The sequence below is a fragment of the Musca autumnalis genome, unplaced genomic scaffold, assembly GCF_047663935.1.
Source record: "Musca autumnalis isolate F117 unplaced genomic scaffold, ASM4766393v1 scaffold_4, whole genome shotgun sequence".
Taxonomy (NCBI): Eukaryota; Metazoa; Arthropoda; class Insecta; order Diptera; family Muscidae; genus Musca; species Musca autumnalis.
Genome location: NW_027411977.1, coordinates 94163414 through 94185581, shown reverse-complemented (window position 1 = coordinate 94185581; position 22168 = coordinate 94163414). Strand labels below are relative to the sequence as shown.

At 36.5% G+C, this 22168-nt stretch overlaps 1 protein-coding gene across 1 annotated transcript; it reads left to right on the top strand.

The window, feature by feature from the left end:
* The first annotated feature begins 782 nt into the window (after positions 1-782).
* LOC141404346 (uncharacterized) lies at positions 783-12932 on the top strand. Its single transcript, XM_073987878.1, has 8 exons — positions 783-1854; positions 1912-2200; positions 11042-11313; positions 11374-11617; positions 11672-11809; positions 11868-12090; positions 12155-12395; positions 12499-12932. Exons 1-8 carry the CDS (start codon positions 944-946, stop codon positions 12848-12850), a joined length of 2670 nt encoding a protein of 889 aa, XP_073843979.1. The 5' UTR covers positions 783-943; the 3' UTR covers positions 12851-12932.
* The last annotated feature ends 9236 nt before the right edge of the window (positions 12933-22168 follow it).

Sequence of the window (22168 nt, the reverse complement as noted above, 5' to 3'; positions counted from 1 at the left end):
AAATATAACGATGTGTAAAGTATGGGCCAAATCAATTTTTTGAATAAATTTGAGGGAGTGGACGGACAGACATGGCTCATCTTTGAACTTAAACTAAGTTCAAACTAAGTTCGAGAGTTATCGTGCGTTCCAGCCAAAGAGATAGATAGACGTACCGCCAATGCCAATTCGACTCCAAATTGTCTGAAACGGATTTCGTCCAAACATACTTGGGGTCCAAAACCATTATTTCGATAAGGCCCATATTGCCCGTATGAAAGTGTATACACCCTCGATACCCACAGATAATTGTGGGTATATGTATGTTTTAATATAGCCCCTATAGACGAGGTATTGCGCGATCTCAGATTGCACGGTGAAGGCTTTTAAAGAATTAATTTTCTGTAGTGACTGTAACTTGGTACTTCGGATTCTCAATGGGTAGATAAGCTCCACGAGAAAATGATCAATATAGGTTCATATTTCGGTATATTCCCAGTATGAAGTTACATCCAAATATCACGTATTTTAAAGGTTGAATATTGATGTCGTATTGGAGGTAAACATTGTTTAAAAGTAAGCGAAAGTTTTCTGTTAGAGTGGGTGAAGAACTTAGAACTTTCATTTTACCGAACGGCGTGCTTACTTGTTTGTTATTCTTTTGCCTTTATATGCTGTTTATATTAGAGCATTTTGCAGGGTTAACCTTCTTTATGAGGATTTGTTTGAAATATAAGCAATGGAATTGACATTTAAAACCCAGTCGGTTTGTTAAATCCGGTTATATATAAACGGGGTATTAGCAATGACATGAACCTCATTGTATGGTTACCACCGTTGCTAAGCAACAGGATATTTGTTTATTTTGAATCCTTTTCCGTCTTAAATATGCTTTTGTTATACAATTTTTCACGACATAATTACATTTGAGTTGGAATTTAACCGTTTATTTTCGCCGATTAAAATGTCTTCAAATAACAAAAATGGCAACAACAATAATAACAACAATTCCCAGCCGCCCCCAGCTACAACAAGTAAAAGTCAAAGTGAAATTAAAAAAGACGATCACCCTGACAAAACAATAAATTTGAATGACTTTTTGGATTTTTTAAATTTGTCATGTCATGTCAATGACATGATTTCTCAGACCACCAGTCACCACTTGGCAATAACAGCAAATCATCATGGAAAGGAGTCGTCTAACCATGGTCATCATCAACATCATCATGCGGCAGGAAAGAATGGAGGAAGTAATCAGGGGACAAATACTGGTGCCATTGGAAAATCACATAATTCTCAAAAAACTTTGGATTTTCAAGAATTGGCTAACAATCGTCTGGTAAATGACTTGTTTGGCTATCGCAGTAGTCCCATACAAACAAAAGCTCAGGATGATCAAATCGATAGTGGACCTAGTACTGGTAGTAGTGGTGGGGGTGGCGGTGTTGGCAGTTTTACTGGAGATGTCAGTCGTTTACGCAGACACAATTCCGTAACTTTGCCTAAATCGAAGCAAACCCCTGGCAGTGCCAGCAATGATGGATGTCTACATCCAAAATTAAACGAAAAACTGGATTTTATTCTCAACGAAGGTATTCTAGATGCGGTATTGCCGTTTATATGTCCGGTACCACTACCGGCCAATTACAATAATCGTTTAAAACCCAAAACCAAAGAGGTAGCAGCAGCAGCTAAAGTTTCCCCATCTACAACAACTTTGTCATCAAACCCCAATGATGGCCAAACTGATGTAACTTCCAGCACCACAACTAACAAGGACACAAATACAACTACCCCAAAAACTCCATCCAAAAATGCTTCTATGTTAAGTATTGCTAAGACAACAATTCATACAGGATCCTCCACAAAAAAGGAGTAAGTTTTTGCTTTTCACTTTTAACCCTTGATAATCGATTTTCTTTATAATTTTAGAACCGAAGTCATTATTCATGTCTGTGATGAGGTGAAAAATACATCCAAAGATTTCCTATGTCCTCAGAGTTTGTTAGTCAGCAAGATGGGCTATTTTGCCGATGTTACTGCCGGTCAAAAATTAGAGGACATGGACATTTCGGTGCATTGCGATATCCAAATATTCGATTGGCTTATGAAATGGGTAAAATCGGATTCATCGAATAGTGGCTTAGATCCCAGCGAAGGTCCACCAAATTTGAATGTTAATAATGTTGTGCCGATATTGGTATCGGCTAGCTTTCTACAGGTAAGTAAGAAGAACGAAACAAAAGGAATTTGACCAAAATGCAACACATATTCCAAACAAAAAAACAATCCGTCGTACCTCCACAAAAACCATAACAAACAGCATACACTTTATATGAAATAAAAAAGACTTTTCTTCCGGCAAAAGTTATAAAAGTCCTGCTGGCAAAGTGAACATATAAATTAATGTACTTCGTTTCGATATAACGATGTCCGCCTGTACGTCCGTCCGCATGTCCGTCTGTCTATTAAGATACAGCTTTATAATCCGGTATGGAAGCTTCTATTGCTTCTTGGATCTTTGGTATTGAAAATGGGCTATATATATGAAACATTTTGTCGGTGTAGGTTTACGTTTTTATATAGTCACCAAAGTCCCGATTTTCAGAATGTTGAAGGTTGTGACCTCAATACCCCACCGAATTGGCTGAAATTTGGGAACATACAACATTGAATCAGAAATTTGTCCGTATAAGTCCACGATTTCATATAAGGGTACATCCCGATTTTGAGTATTTTTAAGGATGTGGCCTCAATATGTATAATAATAAATAATAATAATTGTTCCACAAACATCCCATACGGGACGAGGGAGACATCTCTGATATCAATGAGTGCACCCCGATTCATATTAGCTCAATGATATGGAACCTACTGTTTATTGCCGAGTCCAACCGAAATGGCTGGAATTTCGTATTTAGTCTTCGTTGGGGATAGAAAACTTTCAACCAGAAAAATGTCGGTAAGTGTCCACATTTTCATATAGCCCTTACAGGTCGGTATTTTCCTTCCGATTTTCGGTATTTTAAAGGTTGCGGCCTCAATATCCCACCGAAATGGCTGAAATGTTGTATTTAGTGTTCGCTGGGGGTATAAAACATTCCACCTGAAATTTGTCGGTTAGGTCCACCTCTTTATATAGCCATAAATAAAGGTTCCTCCCGATTTTCGGCATTTTGTGGCCTCAATATCCAACCACAATGGCTTAAATTTGGCATTTAGTCATCGTCGGTATGTGTCCACGCCTTTATATAGCCCCCATAGAACGATCCTTCCCCATTTTTGGTATTTTGAAGGTTTCAGCGTCATTATCAAATCGAAATGGATGAAAATTGGTACTTAGTCTTCCTTGGGGGCATAAAACATTCCAGAAGAGAATTGTTGGTAAAGATGCACGATTTCATATGGTCCCCATAGAAGGGTACCTACGGATTTGCGGTATTTTGATGGGGGTACAAAACATTCAACCAGAAAATTGTCGGTAGAGGCCAACGTCTTCATTTGGCCCCCATAGCACGGTTCCTACCGATATTCGTTGTTTTGAAGGTTGGATGAAATTTGGTATTTAGTCTTGGAACATTCTTCGAAACATTCCAGAAGGGTATTATCAGTATATATCCATGTCTTCATATAGGCCCAAAGAACGGTACCTCCCGATTTTCGGTATTTTGAAGCTTGTGACCTTAATGTCGCACCGAAATGACAAAATTTGATACTTAGTCTTCATTGGGCTTATAAAACATTCCACCAGAAATTTGTAGGTATAGGCCCACGTCATCTAATAGCCTCCATAGAACGATGCTCCCGATATTCCTTTTGAAGTGGATGTTGCTTGGTATGTTGCACTCTCAAACCGCCAGGCAGAACATTATCATACATTGATTTTCATTAATTAAGATATTCTGTTCCTCCAAGAAGGAGGAAAAGCTCTGCTCTTTCATATACCTTAAATAGGAACACTTACTTAACATATCGTGGTGGAGGGTATAAAATGCCGATCTTAAGGCCTTGTCACATAAGAGGATTTCTGGCTTAATTCATTAAGTTACATGTTCTTCCGGCTTTAAGTCAAAAGTCAAAGCATACGAAAATCGTGTTTCAGCACACATTCAGCCGCGTAGAGATGCGGCAACTCTCATGTGACGATTGACCCGGAATCACACAGCTTTCCGGCCAACGGCTGCAACCTAAGTATAATCCAGAATGACTGCTTCGGATTCATTTGGTTCGTGCCGGGAGGAAAACAACCAGGACCAATTTGAATGTGATCGGTTTGTCACATACGCATCCACCACACTCTAACTTCGGTGAGATTCAACAGATGCCGGGTGTGGGTACATCTCAGGGTTTGCCCTGAACTCGTCCATGTGAGGGACTACTGTTGCTGCATAAAACTACTCAGTCCCCAGTGAGTCAACATCATCAGAATACGACGGTGCTGGAAACCAATCTCAACAGCAGCTACAATGTTGTAATGGTTACAACGTACTGAGGAATATTCGCAACAGAAGTGGAGGTAGGAACTAGCTTTTCTGTATCGCTTGTTCCTGGTTGAATTGGCCGGTATATGGAAAGCATGGGCTGTGGAACTGCTGATGTAGAGTAGCTTAACGTAAAAATCCCGCCGACTAATAGTTGTACTACAGGTTTTAAGTCCAAAATTGGTCCGCTTTTGGAAAGTCATAACCGACTTGTCTTAACGGACGTGCGATAATCACGTTGTGGCATGGACAGATCGTTGCCTGAGCAGATTGGTAGATCTACGTTTTGCATGGTTAATGAGGACACCCCTACCAGAATTTAAGGAAAGTGCTTAAGTTCGCCGGACATAACATCTTGTCACCTGAACTGACGCATGACGTCCTCAGTACACAGTGGATCCAGCCATTGGCCAAAAATAAAAAAATGAATGTCAAAATGTTGGTACAACATCTGGCAACTATGACAGCTATGACATGGACCTTTTTAAAAATATATTAGTTTTTGTTTCATTCGAACGCGATCTTCTTAAGAATAGCTTCAAAAGACAGAACATTTGACTAATATTTTTTGCTGTGAGTACAACCTATATTTTAGGTGCAAGTAAATATATTCAAAATATCGCGAAACTAATAGGTATAGCAAAATTTTATAGTGGATTTTGAAGGAGGAGGTAATACCTTAATTTTCATTAAAAAATAGTGTTTTAGCGTGTTGTGGAATTCTAGTTAGCTGCATATTTTCTTAGTGTATTTTGTAATGCCAATTCGATCATATACTTAAATTTGACCTAAGGTTTTAGTCATGATGCCCACCTGTGCCCACCCCGGGAATAATTTTCCAAAGTAGGTGATGGGTTTAAGATTATTCAGTATTAAAATCAGCTGCCATCTAGTGTCAGACTATAAATGGTGGGGCGCTGACAAAAGCTGGCCTGGAATAGGGTTCCTATGGATATATCAGCGTATAACTCTGTTATCTGACCACGTACATTAACATAATTGGTATCAGTGGCAAGATGAAGAAATCTTCTTCCAAATTTATCTTACGTTGGCGGTACGTGCCTTCCAGGAAGAACGCTATAAGATCTATATTAAAAATTTTACCAATTTTCAGACATAAATGTTGATTTTTAAATCCGCAAAATTGGTTGGATTTTATGTTGTTTTTGAGATTGTTTTGTTTCTCCAAACCTATTTTTGCCCCTGAAAATATTGTATAGTATTAATAGAGGAGCGAGGAAAAAAAAAAAACATTGTTCCACAACATCCCATACAGGACAAGGGAGACTTCTCTCATATCAATGAGTGCACCCCGATTCATATTAGCTCAATGATATGGGACCTACTGTTTATCGCCGAGTCCGAACGGCGTGTCTAAAGACACCACTTGTAGAGAAGTTTTACAAGGCTGAAATACTCAGAAAATGTCGCCACCATTACTGAGGGGTAGTATACTGCAAAAAGTCAACACATGACCTTGCGAAACAATTTGAAATTTTGTGTGGAAGGTACCTGAGTGGACAGATAACCAGGGCTTCGGAGTTGGAGTCGGAGTCTGGAGTCGGAGTCTAGCAAATTTTGCTGGAGTCAGAGCCAGAGTCGTGAAAAAGCTCGACTCCGACTCCGGGCAACAATCTGTTCTACATTTATCAAAATTTGTCAAATCAATTTAATTTATTTAAATGATCATAGTTTAAAAAAAAAAACTCTTAATCTCTATTTTGACAACAAAATGCATATCGGAAGCATTTTTGGATCAATCAAATATACTTGGGTAAGATCTTTATAGAAGATTTACAGGTCATTTTAAGGAAGACTCACTGGTCTTCTCTTGTTTTTTTATTAGAAGTCATTTATGTCTGCTGTAAAATAACCTGTTGGACTTCTATGAAAGGCCTTGTAGTACTTTAAGGGAAATCATACGAAAGACTTACCACGGTGCCCCTTAACCAAATTTAAATGGAAGGAGCTTACACCTGAGAAGTTTTCGCGGATTCTGAAACTGCAATAGCCGGAGGGCTTTTTAAATAAACTTCACACTTATAGGGTTTTTTAAATTTTCACGATTTTGCTTGAAAACCGCAAGTCCTATGGAAATGATGTAAAGAAAATGTAGCAGTGAAAATTTTTTCTGCACTGACTGTATCGCCTCTTTATAAAACTATGTCATGACTACAATTTACCAACTTAAACTTATATATCTCAAAAATGGTAGAACCTAGGAAATTATTGCAAAAGTCAGTATTGTAGAGAATTTCCACAGCTATATGATTTTCTCCAGTTCCATTTCGGTAAGAATTGCCGTTCCCAAGCAAAATGTTGAAAACCTAATAATAAAAACCTAAATCTCAAAAATGGTAAAACCTACGAAATTGTAAAGGTCAATCCTCTAGTGAATTTTTGCAGAAACAATATTTTCTTTAGCCCTATTTCGATAGGACTTACCGTTTTCAAGCAAAATCGTGAAAACATAAAAAAAAACCCTAAAAATGTGAACTTGAAGTAACCTTAACCACGAAAGTGTATGTTAAGGGGAAATAGGACAGTAATTATGATAACACTATGCAACACTGAAAATGCAAACAACTTTTAGTATGAATTTTTTAAAAGTACATATTTAGACTACAAAAACCCTAGTAGGGTTTTGTCCTGTCAGATCCAGTTCGGATTTTATGGCCTAATCTAAACCGGGCTAAATCTACACTTTTTTGCATTTATCAGGCCCTTAACTCAGAAACGAATAGGAACTTGGCCTTGCTGTCCTTAGCAATATTTTAGCCCTAAACTAGTAGAACTTATCCTTTGAAAAAACTACATAAGAAAAACTCTATCTAGGGCATCAAAATCGATAAAATATAAAAAATTTTACATAATTGCTGAAATTCTGGTCAGTATCGGCTAAACTATTGGGAGTTGAACCAAGTAACCTTTTGCAAAAATCTTTCAAATTAAGTTCTTAACAATTCTTTGGAACATTCTGAAACTCTAAACTGCTTACTTCATGTTGTTTCAGCGGTATTTTGCATCATATCTTTTACAACACGTATTTCAAACACAGTTCACACCAGCAGTTTATTCTCGCATTTCGGAATTCACCACATTATTGACATTTTTATTAAATCGTCGTTGAAAAATGTACTGAAAACAACGGCATAGAGGCATTTTACAACAATGACATGTTCTGAAGAGTTGTGTATTACATTCCAGGGAATATTTTTCCAAAAGAAAATATTCAGAAAAAATTAACGGTCTTGGAGATACGGTGCGAAATGTATACAAATTGTGGAATTTTTGCATAAATGTTGAAATTTGAGGCAATAAATGTAGTTTTTCGGGTTCATTATTTCTCCATATATTTTATTCTTGTCCTTATCTATAAATTTGCTTCAGATGTCAGAAGAAGATTCGCATTGGTTTCAGAGATATAGCCCCGAATTTCTTTAAAAACTCAGTATTTAACCATGTTTAGATGGGGCCATAAAATCCGAGCTGAATCTGACAGAGCAAAATCCAACTAGGGTTTCTTGTCGTTTGGGTCTATACTTTCAAAAAATCCTCAGTTCGAATTGTTTGCACAAGATCACCTTAAAAATGTTGCACAGTGTAATTTGATATTTCGAGTCTCATTGGGTACATAAGTCAAATTCGGAAAATTGTAAATATACTCGTATGTTGGTGTTTAGGTAGAGAAACCTTGTAACGTATTCTGTATTGTCAACGAAAAAACGAACAACTATGTTTTGGTATCCTCCCAATGTAATGTATCTTAAAGGTTCAAACTGAAACGACTGAAATTTGTGAATTTTATTTTATCTATTTTCGGAGTCGACTCCGGAGTTGGAGTCGGAGTCGAGAAAAAAATTGGACTGGAGTCGGAGTCTGCCCAAAAATGGCTCGACTCCGAAGCCTTGATTCGAACCATGTCCATATTTCCAAAGAAATATTACATGTGGGCCAAATCAGTTGCCCCCTCCGAAAGGGTTGACCAATATGGCCCCTCTTCGATCTATATTTATGTTTGCACAAAAAATTACAAACTCGAGATTTATCGTGCACATCATCCAGCTCGATGGGCAGGGATTTTGGATTTCGTCCAAACATACCACAATGGTCCCAAATCCAAATTTTCTGGCCAAAACTATTTCAACGTCCATTTTGTATTGAAATTAATTATTATTTATAATAAATGTGTACAAACAGCAATTCTTACGTTTTATCGAACAAAATGACCAAAAACTGCAAAAATTTGTTGAACAGGGTGGTCCCGTTCTGTGGGGTCTAAACCAAAACATTGACCTATGTTAATAATTTTTGGTACGAAGGATTCATATCTTCCAAGAGGTCAAAATACCAAATTTCAGCCGAATCGGTCATAAAGTGTCAGTAAAAACCACAAAATATCTAAAATCGGACGGTACTTTTAAAAAATTGACATATTTTCAAAAAAATTATACATACTTGTTTTCTACATTCTGAAACCCTTAAATATGAATTCTAAGGAAAATCGGTTGATAGATGTGGGTATTACCGTTCTATTTCAATTGGATACTACGCACAGTCACAACAGGTATTTACAAAAAATTCTCCCATCTTAAAATAGAAAAATCCACTTTATTTTAACTGTGGCAAATTTGAGCACGATTTGACTTCTGAATTTATTAGTACAGACCTCCTGCTATCTTTCAAATTCGATTTGGAGGTGGACATATTTGGACATTTTTTTAAAAGTTTAAATATATTTAAAAAATATTTGTAAAAAATAATATTTAATATATTGTTTTTCAAAATAGTCAGGCTTAATCCCATAGTCGTTGTTTTAATATTTTATTAAAACAACTTTAATTTATTAGTGGGAAAAAATTGGCGATGTTTACCAAGGGGTAAGGCAGGGAATACTATAGTTTCAGATCTCGCCACAGATCTTCATCAGTTCCCTTATTTCTTGTTTTTCAACAAGAAACTTTTTATACCCAAGTGTCAATTGCTAGCTCAAATAGATACGTGCGCAAAGAAACACTCTGATCGAGAATTTCTTTGGCACTACCTAAACTCTAGCAACTTCACTTGAAAACAAAACCAAATTTTTCCCACTGCTATGCGTTCGTCGATTCTCGACGAAAAAGCACATAACTAATTTGTTGGTATTGCATACTACAGCAATAAACAACATTTTGACGGTGCCCGGTCTCACAATTAGGAGGGTTGGCGTTTTTTGTTTGGGATGAAAGTTGTTTTAATAAAATATTAAAACAACGACTATGGGATTAAGCCTGACTATTTTGAAAAACAAAATAGAAGTCGTCATCCCAAACAAAAAACGCCAACCCTCCTAATTGTGAGACCGGGCACCGTCAAAATGTTGTTTATTGCTGTAGTATGCAATATTATGAAAGTACTCATTAACAGCTTCCCAATTCATAATAACTTTGATCTCACTTCTGTATATTTATGCAGCGACGCAATACAACAAAAATTGTATATTTTACAGCACAAAGTCTATTTTATTTTTACATAAAAAAGTGTCAACTTTGGTACTGCGCCAATCAACGAATACTAACGTTATTTACAAAAACTAATTATTTTCAGATGACTTGATGAGTTTTTTATTGTTCTGTGCAAAAAAAATTAAAATTTCGAAACTTCAAAAATAGGGTTTTGGCCAAGAATTTCCTGATTGAAATCTATGTGCATACTTGAGGTTCAAAACCATTATTTCGATGAGGCACATTTTTAAACGCATCAAAGTGTATGTGATCTCATTAGCCTAGAGGCTGGGGAGAAAAAAACACGTTGAATTTAATACTCTGCGATAAATTATAATTTATTTCTCCAGATTTTACAAAAATCGTTTTCTTTCTAAATCTTCACTTTAGAAGTAAAGCATTAGGTCAGTACATTACAACCCCATATTTAACATAGTTTCCGATGCCCCAATTGGCCCGGATTTTAAAAAAATATGCCAAGATTTTCAGATCGATTTATTTTTATACCCTCCACCACAGTATGTAGGGTATTTTAAGATTGTTTTTCGTTTTTAACGCATTGAAACCCTATTAAGTACCCTATTAAGTATATATTCTTGATCCGTCTTGATACGTCCGCCTGTTGTAATCATTCTAGCATTCACAAAAAATGGAAATAGAACGCTAAAATTTTGTGAAGATGCGTCGTTCGTTTGCAGGTAGGTCAAGTTCGATGATGGGCTATATCGAACTACGTTTTGGTATATCCCCCCATATAAGGGTACCGCCCGATTTCAGGTATTTTTAAGTTTTAATCGCATTTTCAGGCCGAATTAGCTATAATTTGACATTTAGTTTGCCTATTGACCGAAAAACTTGTATTCCAAAAATTATGGACATACGGTACCTCCCGATTTTCGGTATTTTCAGGATTTTAGCTAAAAATGCTAAAATGTTAGGAAACTAATTATTCAATTTTAGATAAGAACATTTGTTGGTGGGGGTTATAAAAAGTTCGATCGACTGAACTTAATGTCTCTCTTACTTGTTTTTTTATTCGTTTAAAGTTTATTTAGTCAGATCTCCAATAAACAAATGTTTATTTAAATTCTTGCACAGATGGAGCCTCTACTGTTGGACTGCTTAAGCTTTTGTCATTCACGATTGGGTGAAGTGGTGAAGGCTTCAACAAATCTGTCGTGTCTGAATGATTCGATAATTACCCGTTTGGCGGATATGTTTACAAATGTTGAATTGGAAATGGTGCGGGACAAAAAGGATCGCCTACTACCACGTCTATGGACCAAACTTATACAGAGTTTATTCGAACCAGAACCGGAAGCTTTACGAGGGCACTATTACAGTTTGGCAGGACTGTTTCGCTGTTCAAAGTATGTATAATTTCCTTATTCCAAACTCATTTCAATTTTCCATTCGAATTTGTCTTACAGATGTAATCGTTGCTTGACCAACACCATGAAATCTTATGTCCAGTGTATTCAGGGAAATGTACGCCTTAATCGTTGGGGTCAAGTGGTTAGCCATCATGTTCGCGATCCCATGTGGGACCTGAATTTGTACATTGCCCAGTTGTTTAAAGAGTTGAAGTCTTGGCGTCGCGTCTATTGGAAACTTTGGGGTCATGCTCATTATTTGTATTGTTGTTTATGTGAAATGTATTTTCCCGTCTATCAGGTAAAATGAAACAATATTGAAACGAGTGGAGATAATAATTGAAAAATCTCTTAGATGTCCTGGTGTCGCTATCATACTGAAACTCCAACATTTCTGGGGCCTGTTACCGATGGTCGTACAACAGGTCCAGCCGGACGTTATCCTTGTTGTGGTCAACAGGCTTTTCGTTTTGAAACATTGGCTGGACCGAATGTAGGTTTGATTAAATGGTTAATACTGTTAACATTTTTAAGTTGTCTTTTTTTCATAGGGTTGCCAATTTCGTGAACATAGCGTTTTGGTGGAAACCGATAGAGAACGTTCCATATTGTCAATTGTTCAATTGGCCACTGAGGGTCATGCCTTGGGCGATAGTCCTCCTCTAAAAATGTTGGAAAGCATGACTGGTGGAGAAAATGAATGCCGTTGGATGCTGTTGTCTTTAATGCCACAACGTTGTCGCCAGGGTTTATTGCCAGTTTTAAATCCGGATGGTAAGCTAAAACCAATATGGGTAATTTTTTTCAAAAACAAAGAAAACATAAATGTTCTGCTTAGAATCCCATAGCCGCATAGCCAGACGTGTGAGACCAGCATCTTCAAAATTCTTTGCCGACTCCAGCACAGAAACCGAAAGTACCGACAACACTTTGGAAAACTTGAGAGCAACTTCACGGAAGTACGGTTTAGCTGATTATGGCAGCAGTTTCTCAACTAGCAGTAGTGATGGTTGCGAGTCATCCGACAGTAAAGTAATGGCTCCCAAAAAGAATTACAACAAGAAAAATCATCGCAAGAGGTACGAACAGCCGGTTACTATTTTTGATTATTTTTAAATAAAATATATTCACAAATACTTACATATGTATGTATGTAATACCTATTCCTTTGTTGTTTTGCAGCAAACAACCTTTAAATCCTGGCCGTTATTGGTCCGGTGAATTGTCAGCACGCAGCAATCAAGACAATCAACGTGAATTCGAAGAGAAGGTAATGAAACAGGTTATTGCTTTGGTGCGAAAGAAGAATGGCACCGATATCAATGTCAACAAACAAAGCCGACCATTGGGTGGTACCTACATCAAACTGGAACAGGAATGGAAGGAACAATTGAAGCAACGTTTCTCCAATTCCTCGGCAGCCAGTAATTCGAATGCACAAATGAATGGAAGCTGTGCTGGTGGAGGTAGTATGACATCATTGTCGGTAAAAGCGGCACGTAAGAAGGCTGACAATGCCAACAACGGTCAATGAAATGGTTAATGGATTTTAATGCAAAACAAAAGAAAACTAATAACTAATCTAACCATATTAAAAAAACATCCACAAATAAAAAGATTTGATTATTTTATGGGATATACATGGCGAAAGACAATGACGACCTATCATGAGCGATGTAATTTAATTAATATCGTGACCGAAAAATTAACATCACAATGCAGAGGTTTCATCCATAAAGAATAGTAAAAAAATTTTCAGTTCTGTTATTCACCTCGTGAAAGAAAGAAATGTCCCTTTGTGGCGAGGGGTAAAGTGTGTGAGTAACAGCAGATAAATCCCGGCGCTACGAACTAATGTACTCGATTTTCTACCACAACAATATTCATTAAAAGTCCGCATTACCCAAATACTCTACGACCGAAATTCCATTTAAAACAAACAAGTAACAAATAAAAAAGTATCCGTCGGCTTTGTATATACCCTCGTTAGCATAAATGCTGAGGGTATAAAAACGGGTTAAGTTAGGCCGGGCCAAATTTTTTTATACCTTCCGCCATAAAACATTCTGAACTAAATGGAATAATTAGGTTTCGTTCTCTTACGTAAGGTGGAGAAGTTTTTTGACCACTGGGAACCCCAAATACCTAATTTTGGTTATTTCGGTCAGCTGAAACTTGAAAATATCTGAAAACGGACAACACCGATTTAGGGGGGTTGTGCCACAACATGGGTCTATACACCAATGGCATAGAATTTTGCTCGAAATGTAGATAAAAAACTAAAATAACCCGATGTTGATATCCGCAACTTTTGGTGGAGAAGTTTTCTATATACTTTGAACCGTAAATTCGAAATTACATCTAAATACACTAAATAGAGCGGTAACGTTTTAAGGGGGCTATACAAAAAACGAGGACCTGTGTCCAAAACTTTTCGCTGAGACAGGCAACATTTGGTAACCCCCTAACCGCGAGGAATTGTTAAGAACTTTTTCGCAGAGGACTTATTCTTTAGTTTCCTTTCGTTTATTCGGACCTATACTGATAAGTCTATTCTGGAATATTTTATAACCACATGAAATAAAATATTTCAGTCTTTCGGTGGGATATTAACGACGTCAGAATTGCGGCCACAACCTTTAAAACACCGGAAGGTACCGTTCGATGGGGGCTATATGAATTCCTGCGCCTATACCGCGAATTTCATATGGAACGTTAATTACCACAAATGAAGACCAAATACCAAATTTCAGCCATTTAGGCGGAATATTGAGGCCACAACTTTCAAAATACCGGAAATATGGAGGTACCGTACTATTGGGGCTATTCTAAGGTGTGGACCTATACCGACAAATTTCATATGGAACGTTCAATAACTCAAATAAAGACCAAATACCAAATTTCAGTCATTTCTGAGAAATATTGAGGTCACATCCTTCAAAACACCGAAAATCGGGAGAAACGTTCTATGGGAGCTATATGAAGGCTAGGTCCACGCCGTCAAATTTCATATGGAACGTTTAGTAACCCAAATGAAGACCTTGGTATTTGGTCAGCCATTTCGGTGGATTATTTTGACCACAACCTTCAAAATACCGAATACGGTAGGTACCGTTCTATGGAGGCTATATGAAGGCGTGGACCTATACCGACAAATTTATGGGGGAAATTTGTACCAAATTTCAGCCATTTCGGTGTGATAATGAGGCTAAAACCTTCAAAATTCCGCAAATCGGGTGGTACCGTTCAAGGGGGCTATATCAAAACGTGGACCGATATAGCCCATTTGCAATACCAAGCATCCTAGGAGTAATAGAAACTTCGACACCAAATTCCAAAGCTCTATCTTAAAAATTGCGAGCTGTATCTTGATTTCAACAGACGGACAGACGGACATGGTTATATGGACTTAGAATTTTACCCTGATCAAGAAAATACATACTTTATAGGGTCTCCGATACGAGGCGGTCATACGAGAGGCAAACGTCAAACGATACCTTTACTAAGGTCGAAGGAGAATCTGCTAAAGTGGGTCTGGCGGTAAACGGTGAGAAGACCAAGTTGATGGTGTCGACGCGCAATGCGTCCATTGAGCTCGGACCGACTGTGGAAGTTGGTTCCTATATAAACACGGACCGCTTGGCGGTGCACGCAGAATTGGCAGGCCAAGGAAAGCGAAGCAACAAATAGAGAGAATTGGAGATCTTTTCTTAGTTCGGCCTATAGAACAAATGTTCTGTAATGGGCCAGCTAAGTAAGTACCCCTTGGCGAACAATGCCAAACCTTTTTCCACTAATAAATTAGTTGTTTTAAAATAATAAAACAACAACAATGGGATTAAGCCAGACTATTTTGAAAAAAAAGAAAATTGTATTAGCTATCCCAATAAAAAACGACGCCACCAATGACAGATTTTTTCTGTAACCTTTTCTTCTGTTACGGACTTTGTCGGATTTTTTCGCCCATTGATACTGTTTAGGATTTATTATCGTCCATGTCCCCTGTCTTTATCTTAACGCGATCTAATTATAAAAGTAAAAAAATAGGTAAGTCGTATTCTCGCGCCTATTGAAACTTATATGTTTTTCATGGCTAATGGACCGTTGAACCTCACTATTGAAGGAAATTTGTAAATATATCGTTTTTCTTGATCGAGGATGCAACCACCGTTGTCTCGAAAACTAATTTACAAGCCAATGCCGTCATAAGTTTAGCAAATATAGCGATTATTAAACAATAGCCCCCGAAATTCGTCTAAAAGCATATAGCAATGTGGGCCACGGGACATTCATGAACATTTTCTGAAAATTACATGAAATTAGGTTCAGTAGTTTTGGAAAAATAATGTATTGAAAAGAGTGGGAGTGGTCATCAGTTTTCAAGATATAACACACTTAAAAAATTGGCGTGGTCCGGTATTTTGGCTCCAAATATCTACCTAGAGTACACACAACCTCATTGCCTCCCAAAATTTATGCTGAAACCGATATAATCATAAGTTTGGCTTATATGTACATATCGCTCATTTACTCAAATAGTGGCATCAAACAATGCGTTTTCTGAGTTAGCAATTTCTATTTTTTCTACGACTAAAACTCGATGAGTTACAGCTCTTTTACTACGAGCTTCGCACAATTCATCACAAAAGTTTTTGGAGTTTAAGAAGCACTAAAACATTTCAAATCATGCTTGATCTTGCAAAGAAATTTAGCACTAATATCTGGCTAGCTGTTTGCAAAATATGGAACAAGTAGTTATTTTAGTTTTTGTGTAATAGTCTTCTTAATTTGGGAAGTCAAATTTCAATCGGCAACTTAAAACGCGCTTTTCTCGAAACTGAATTTTTTGAGATGTGTCCCTCTTCGATTACATGAGCGATATAATGTTTAAAAGAAAGGAGTGGGGAAAGTACTCCACCCCCTCCAAATTTCATAAAATATACTTAACAACGGCATACTTTGAGCTTTTGCTGCAAATTTCATGGAAATCGGTTCCGTAGTATTGGAGATATAACAAATTAAAATAAGAAGGCGTGGTCCGGTCTTTAGTACCTAGATTGTAGAATAATTCGTACATTTTTAAACCGATACATGTATAATTTTTGCAAATATAGCGTTTTTTAAAAATAGGATAGGTACCCCGACCCCTCTGGAATTCAATAAAATATGTAGTCTGTTTTCGGGAGCCATCCCTGTCCTTTCCCTGGCAATTCAGTAGTTTTTGTAGAAAGCAGGGTTTCGGAGTCGGAGTCTACGAGTCGGAGTCGAGCAATTTTGCTGGAGTCGGAGTCTGAGTCGAAAAAAATAACTCGACTCCGACTCCGGGCAACATTTTTTCCACGTTATAGAAATATAACATTAAATTTGGAACAAGAACATTTTTTTAAAAATCATTATTTATTTTAAAAGAAAGGTATAAGAAAACATATATGCAAACGGTATATTGTACTAAGTTAAAGGACAATTCACAGCATATTTACTCTCCTCTGAAATGTAGTCTATTTATACCTATTTTGTTTATCCAATTGATTCTTTACATTTTTGCAAACAAAAGTAAGGTTCTATGACCATCGAATTAAGATTGGACCTTTAACCTCTTTCGTCAGAAGTCGTATTGGTCTTCTCACAAAGGTCTATTGGTATTCTCATCTTGTTTTTTATGAGATGTCATCCTTGTCTTCTATTAAAGACATTGTGCTCTCTATGGGAAATCTTACTGAAAACCCTGTGACACAAAATGGAAGTTAAGATCTGGGGTAGGAAAATTCCTTTTGGGAATGAAAGCCCCAATTGAGAACTCCAAAGAATCTCCTGGCTGAAATTTCTAAGTCATGACACAATGATTTTTTGATTGACCCCCATCAGTCATTGTAAAAATAGTTTTATATCTCTGTTTGGAGATATTGTTTCATCATTTTTAGATGACATGTTTTCAGTTAAATGGAATAGAAACCTTTCTGTTAAGTATTCTATCCTTTTAGCTCAGTTCCTTCCATGTCTTTTTTGTTATTGAACTCAAAAAGTAAAACAAAATTAAATTTTATACAAAAATGTTCCACCGAAAATTATATGAAGGCTTCCCATATCCAAGAAATCGACATTGTCACGTTTTCATTTCCTTTACCAGTTTTACCCGCTACTTTCTCAAAAAAAGAAAACGTATGTTCATATATTTCGGTAAATTTCGCATAATGTATATGAAATTCGGATGGCTACGCTTCTGAATTAGAGCATCATAAATTCGTTGTTGGTCAACGGCAGATTCATCCCGCCATAACTCAGAAGTCTTACAAACGGCGAATCTGTCTTCTAGGATTCATTATATACTCAATGAGGGCTTTAGATATAGACATTCAAATAACCGGATCTGTCTGCCAGGAACAGATATAGTTCAAGTGTATCCGAGTTTTATACACAATCAATACCATATACGAAAATCAAAGAAATACATAATCATAGAGTTTTCATGAGAAAGGATCGGGTAAAAGTGATAGGACTATGAAAACATGACAATATCGATTTCTTGTCCTAGTGGACCGACCCTACATAAAATTTTCCTAGCAACATTTTTCAGAATATTTTCATGCACGAAATCTCATCGAAATCTCATCTCAAATTTCAGAAAAAAGTAGAAAGTATAAATAGCATAGAATATGTGGTCAAATTTTTAAGTCAAATTTTTAAGTCTATCGAAGTTACGTACTTTTCTCGGAAAAAATCATGAAAAATGGAGCTTTACAACTGGGGGCCTCTTTTTAAGGCTAAGCACCATGGTAGAACAAATACAAGGTAAAGTTAATACTACAACAAATACAAATCGAACAACAACCACAAAGGAATTTGTTTTTGTTTGTAAACCTTAGTGTCAACGTAAATGTAAACAAAACAAGGAAATGTCTATAAATTATTGGAATTTAAAAACTAATAATTTTTCACATTTGATTGAATATTTTGGAAAACATGAATGAAAACTCGTTAGATTTTCAATTTGAATGTTTCCATATCATTCCACTAAATGCATAATTTCTCGCAGAAAGTAGAATACTTGCAAACATGTTTCGGGTCGCTGGTAATTCATTGAAAAAAGAGAAGCTGTTTCAATCATTTGCTTTTGAAAACAAAAAAGCACATGTTTATTAGGGCTTATTTCTTTTCAAGTTTAACAAAATACCACATATATTAACAAATATTGTACCGCCTCTATAAGCGGTGTTTTAGTGTGCGGCATGTCGTTCGGACCTGGAGGAGGTTACATGTCAATGATATGAAGCCGTCTTTATGGGAAATAGTTTTTTTTTCTGATGAATAAATTTGTTCTTGAAAAATATATATCCCTAATATACATCGAACATAGAAATAAATACATAAAATGTCGAATGGAATTTGACACTAACACTACAACCCAGTTCAGTCAGCTGGGTATTGCTGCTACCTTTTCTTGTTCTACCATGGCTAAGCACACTAAAATGTTGGCTTACATCCAGTTTGAAACTTGGTCATGAATTGCTTATAATTTTTATTGCATGTAGTCCTTATGATTTGTATTACCCCTTCATTTTCACATATTTTGAAAGCTTAAAGATTTTCTCACGCGGAAGAATTCCATACAGAATATACTCGTGCAAAAAACGAAAACCGACAAGAACTTTCTAATTTTGTAAGATTCGCAGAAACAATATTGATATGTTCGAATGTATTCGAATGAATGCCCTTTCTAATGAATATGTAAGGAAAAACTAACACATTAGCCTATATAGGCCAAAATATAGGAAAAAGTTAAAAATTTGCGCATATTTTATTAATTTTTAGTGGTATAGGAATTCACTCTCGGAGTCGACCCGGAGTCGACCCGGAGTCGGAGCCGGAGTCGTGAAAAAAACTCGTCTGGAGTCGGAGTCGGAGTCGAGCAAAAATACCTCGACTCCGAAACCCTGGTAGAAAGTTTTTAATTTGAAATTTGAGAAAAGTGGGCGTGGTAACATTTTCTTTCCATAAAAACATAAATTGGGTTATGACGGCATTTGGTTTTTATTCATAAAGATATGTCGTTTTTTTAAATATAGCAAAGGGAAGTACCCCGCCCCCTTCGAAATTCAAGAAAATATTCATCCTATTTTCACCGGGGGCCAGGGATGGCCACAAAATATATAGCATACTTTCACCGGGGGTCATCCCTGTACATTCCCTGACAATTTCAGGAAAATCAGTTCAGTAGATTTTGAAGAAAAGATTAAAATTGGAAATTGAAAAAAGTGGGCGTGGTCAAATTTTGTTTACATAAAAACATAAGTTGGGTTATGACGAACATTTCAAAAAAAGAATTATCCAAATCGGTCCAGTCGTTCTCAACTGATGACATTACCAACGAACAAAATTTGATTGGTATTTATATAGATTTCTTTTGCTTTATATATGTTGTTTTTATAAAATGATAAGTTGTTGTAATTCATGCATCTACCTTCTATAAATATGTAAATATGCCTTGGATCGAATATGATCGAATATGAAATAAAAAATAGTGGCAGAATAAAGCTACTTTGGTGTAACTTTTTAAACTTTTTTAAAAAAGATAATCTGGTATAAAATGTAATACTGTCACTTTTACTTCACACAATTCACCTTGCTATTAATTTTCAATAAAAAACATATTTTTATTGATTCCAATGAATAATTTTGTCTATGAATGACTCAGCATGACATTTTTCCTTCCAAAAACTAATTTGATTTGTGAAATTGTTGTTGTTTTGTTTTAATTTGCTATTTTGAAACACTCCCAACTATCAGAACGAATTATTGAAACAATAACATTAAACTTCACTGAAATTTTTAAATGAAAACACAACAATTTATCATGTCAACAATAATAACAACAACAAATTGGAATTGGAATTTATAATGAAAAATGAAACGAAGAAAGAAAGACAAATTATTCAGCATTTATGCAAAACACAATGAACAATTAACGCAGAAATCGAAAGTTCAGCTTATGATTTTTGACATTTTCTGTCATAATATTATACGTGAATTGAATTTTATATATTTTGTTCCTTTTTTTCGCTATTTCTCAGTTATATTAACATAAAGTGCTAATTAATTTTTTTTAACATTGCTAACAAGTGTACGTGTGCATGTTTAAATAATTGATACATGAAATATATCATCACAGCATATTAAAATTTTTATGATGTACATCTGTCCGATTTCAGTTAGTAGAACAAAAGGTCAAAATTAAAAAAAAACAATAACTCAGAAATTTACCCAATAATGATAGAAAACAGATATTTCAAAGAACTCACAGTATTGCCTTTGTGATAAGGTAAATACATATTTCTCAACAGGGACGTACACAGGATTTCATTTCGGGGGCCCAACTTGACAAAAAAAAATCATGAAAATTTGAAAAGTTGTGTAGCGTTACGTAAAACTATTTTAAAGTGTTTGTTAGTTGATTTTATATGAAATATTAACACAGAGTATATAAATTCAGTAGTATTTAGGCTACAATTTTAATTTTTTAAAGAATATAAAATATAAGTCCTCATATATTTAGAATTGGGTGAATGATGATACCAAGGGGATGAATGATACCAAGCAACGGTCTTGACCGGCTTTAACATGGCAAAGCCCAGGATTTATCTTGGTCCCTCTTTCATCTCAAGTGGACACTGACCTCCCCGTGGTGTCACCTGGGGAACTGCCTTTAACACCCGTTAAAGGTAGTGAGCTAACATGTGCCGCGCGTTCACCCATAAGAACGTTAAAAACTTGGGTTTGGGCGTCGGATTAGTAACCATCCCCTAGAAAAAACATCCTACTATGAAAAAACGAAAGAAAAGAAAAACAAGCCCCTCTAAAGTTGACGAAACCCGCAAACGTTTTAAGGACCGTGATCTGCGAATCTGCACCTGGAATGTTCGCACTCTTTATAGAGAAGGTGCAGTCTTCGCATTAGCAGACGTACTTGAAAAGTACAAGGCCGATATTACTGCCATACAGGAAATACGATGGATTGGGAAAGTCGTCACAACAACACCTAAAGGTGACGCACTGTATTATAGCTGCCATGACGTAAAGCATGAGTTTGGTTGCGGATTCGTAGTTAGTCGGAGACTAAAACATCTGGTATCCAGCTTCACCCCAGTGAATGAAAGACTTGCTGCAATTCGAATAAAAGCTAAATTCTTCAACATCAGCTTTATTTGCGCTCATGCTCCCACTGAAGAAAAGGACGAACAGACCAAAGATATATTTTACGAGCGCTTAGAAGAAACATATGACCGTTGCCCTGCCCATGACATTAAAATCATTCTAGGCGATTTTAATGCCAAAATTGGAAAGGAGAATATCTTTGGCCCAACAGTCGGGAAATTCAGTCTCCACAGTGAAACATCTGACAATGGTATGAGGCTGATAGACTTTGCAGCTGCAAAAAACATGGTAGTTAGCAGTACCAGATTTAATCATCTCGATATTCATAAGGGCACCTGGCTGTCTCCAGATCAAAGAACAAGTAATCAAATTGATCATGTTGTAATAGATGGAAGACATTCATCCAGCGTGTTGGATGTACGATCGTTCCGAGGCGCAAACATTGATTCGGACCACTACCTTGTTGCAGCAAAGGTACGTACCCGTCTAAACGTTGCAAATAAAGTACGAACAGACACAACGCGGAAGTTGGACATCGATAGTCTGCAAACAGAACAGATAGCCACAGCATATTCCACTGAACTAGCCCAAATGCTTAATACGAGCACTCCTTGTCCCGATAACATAACAACACAATGGCAAAATATTGCCCACTCCATGCAAACAGCCGCAAAATCCATACTTGGATTCCAGAGACCTCCAC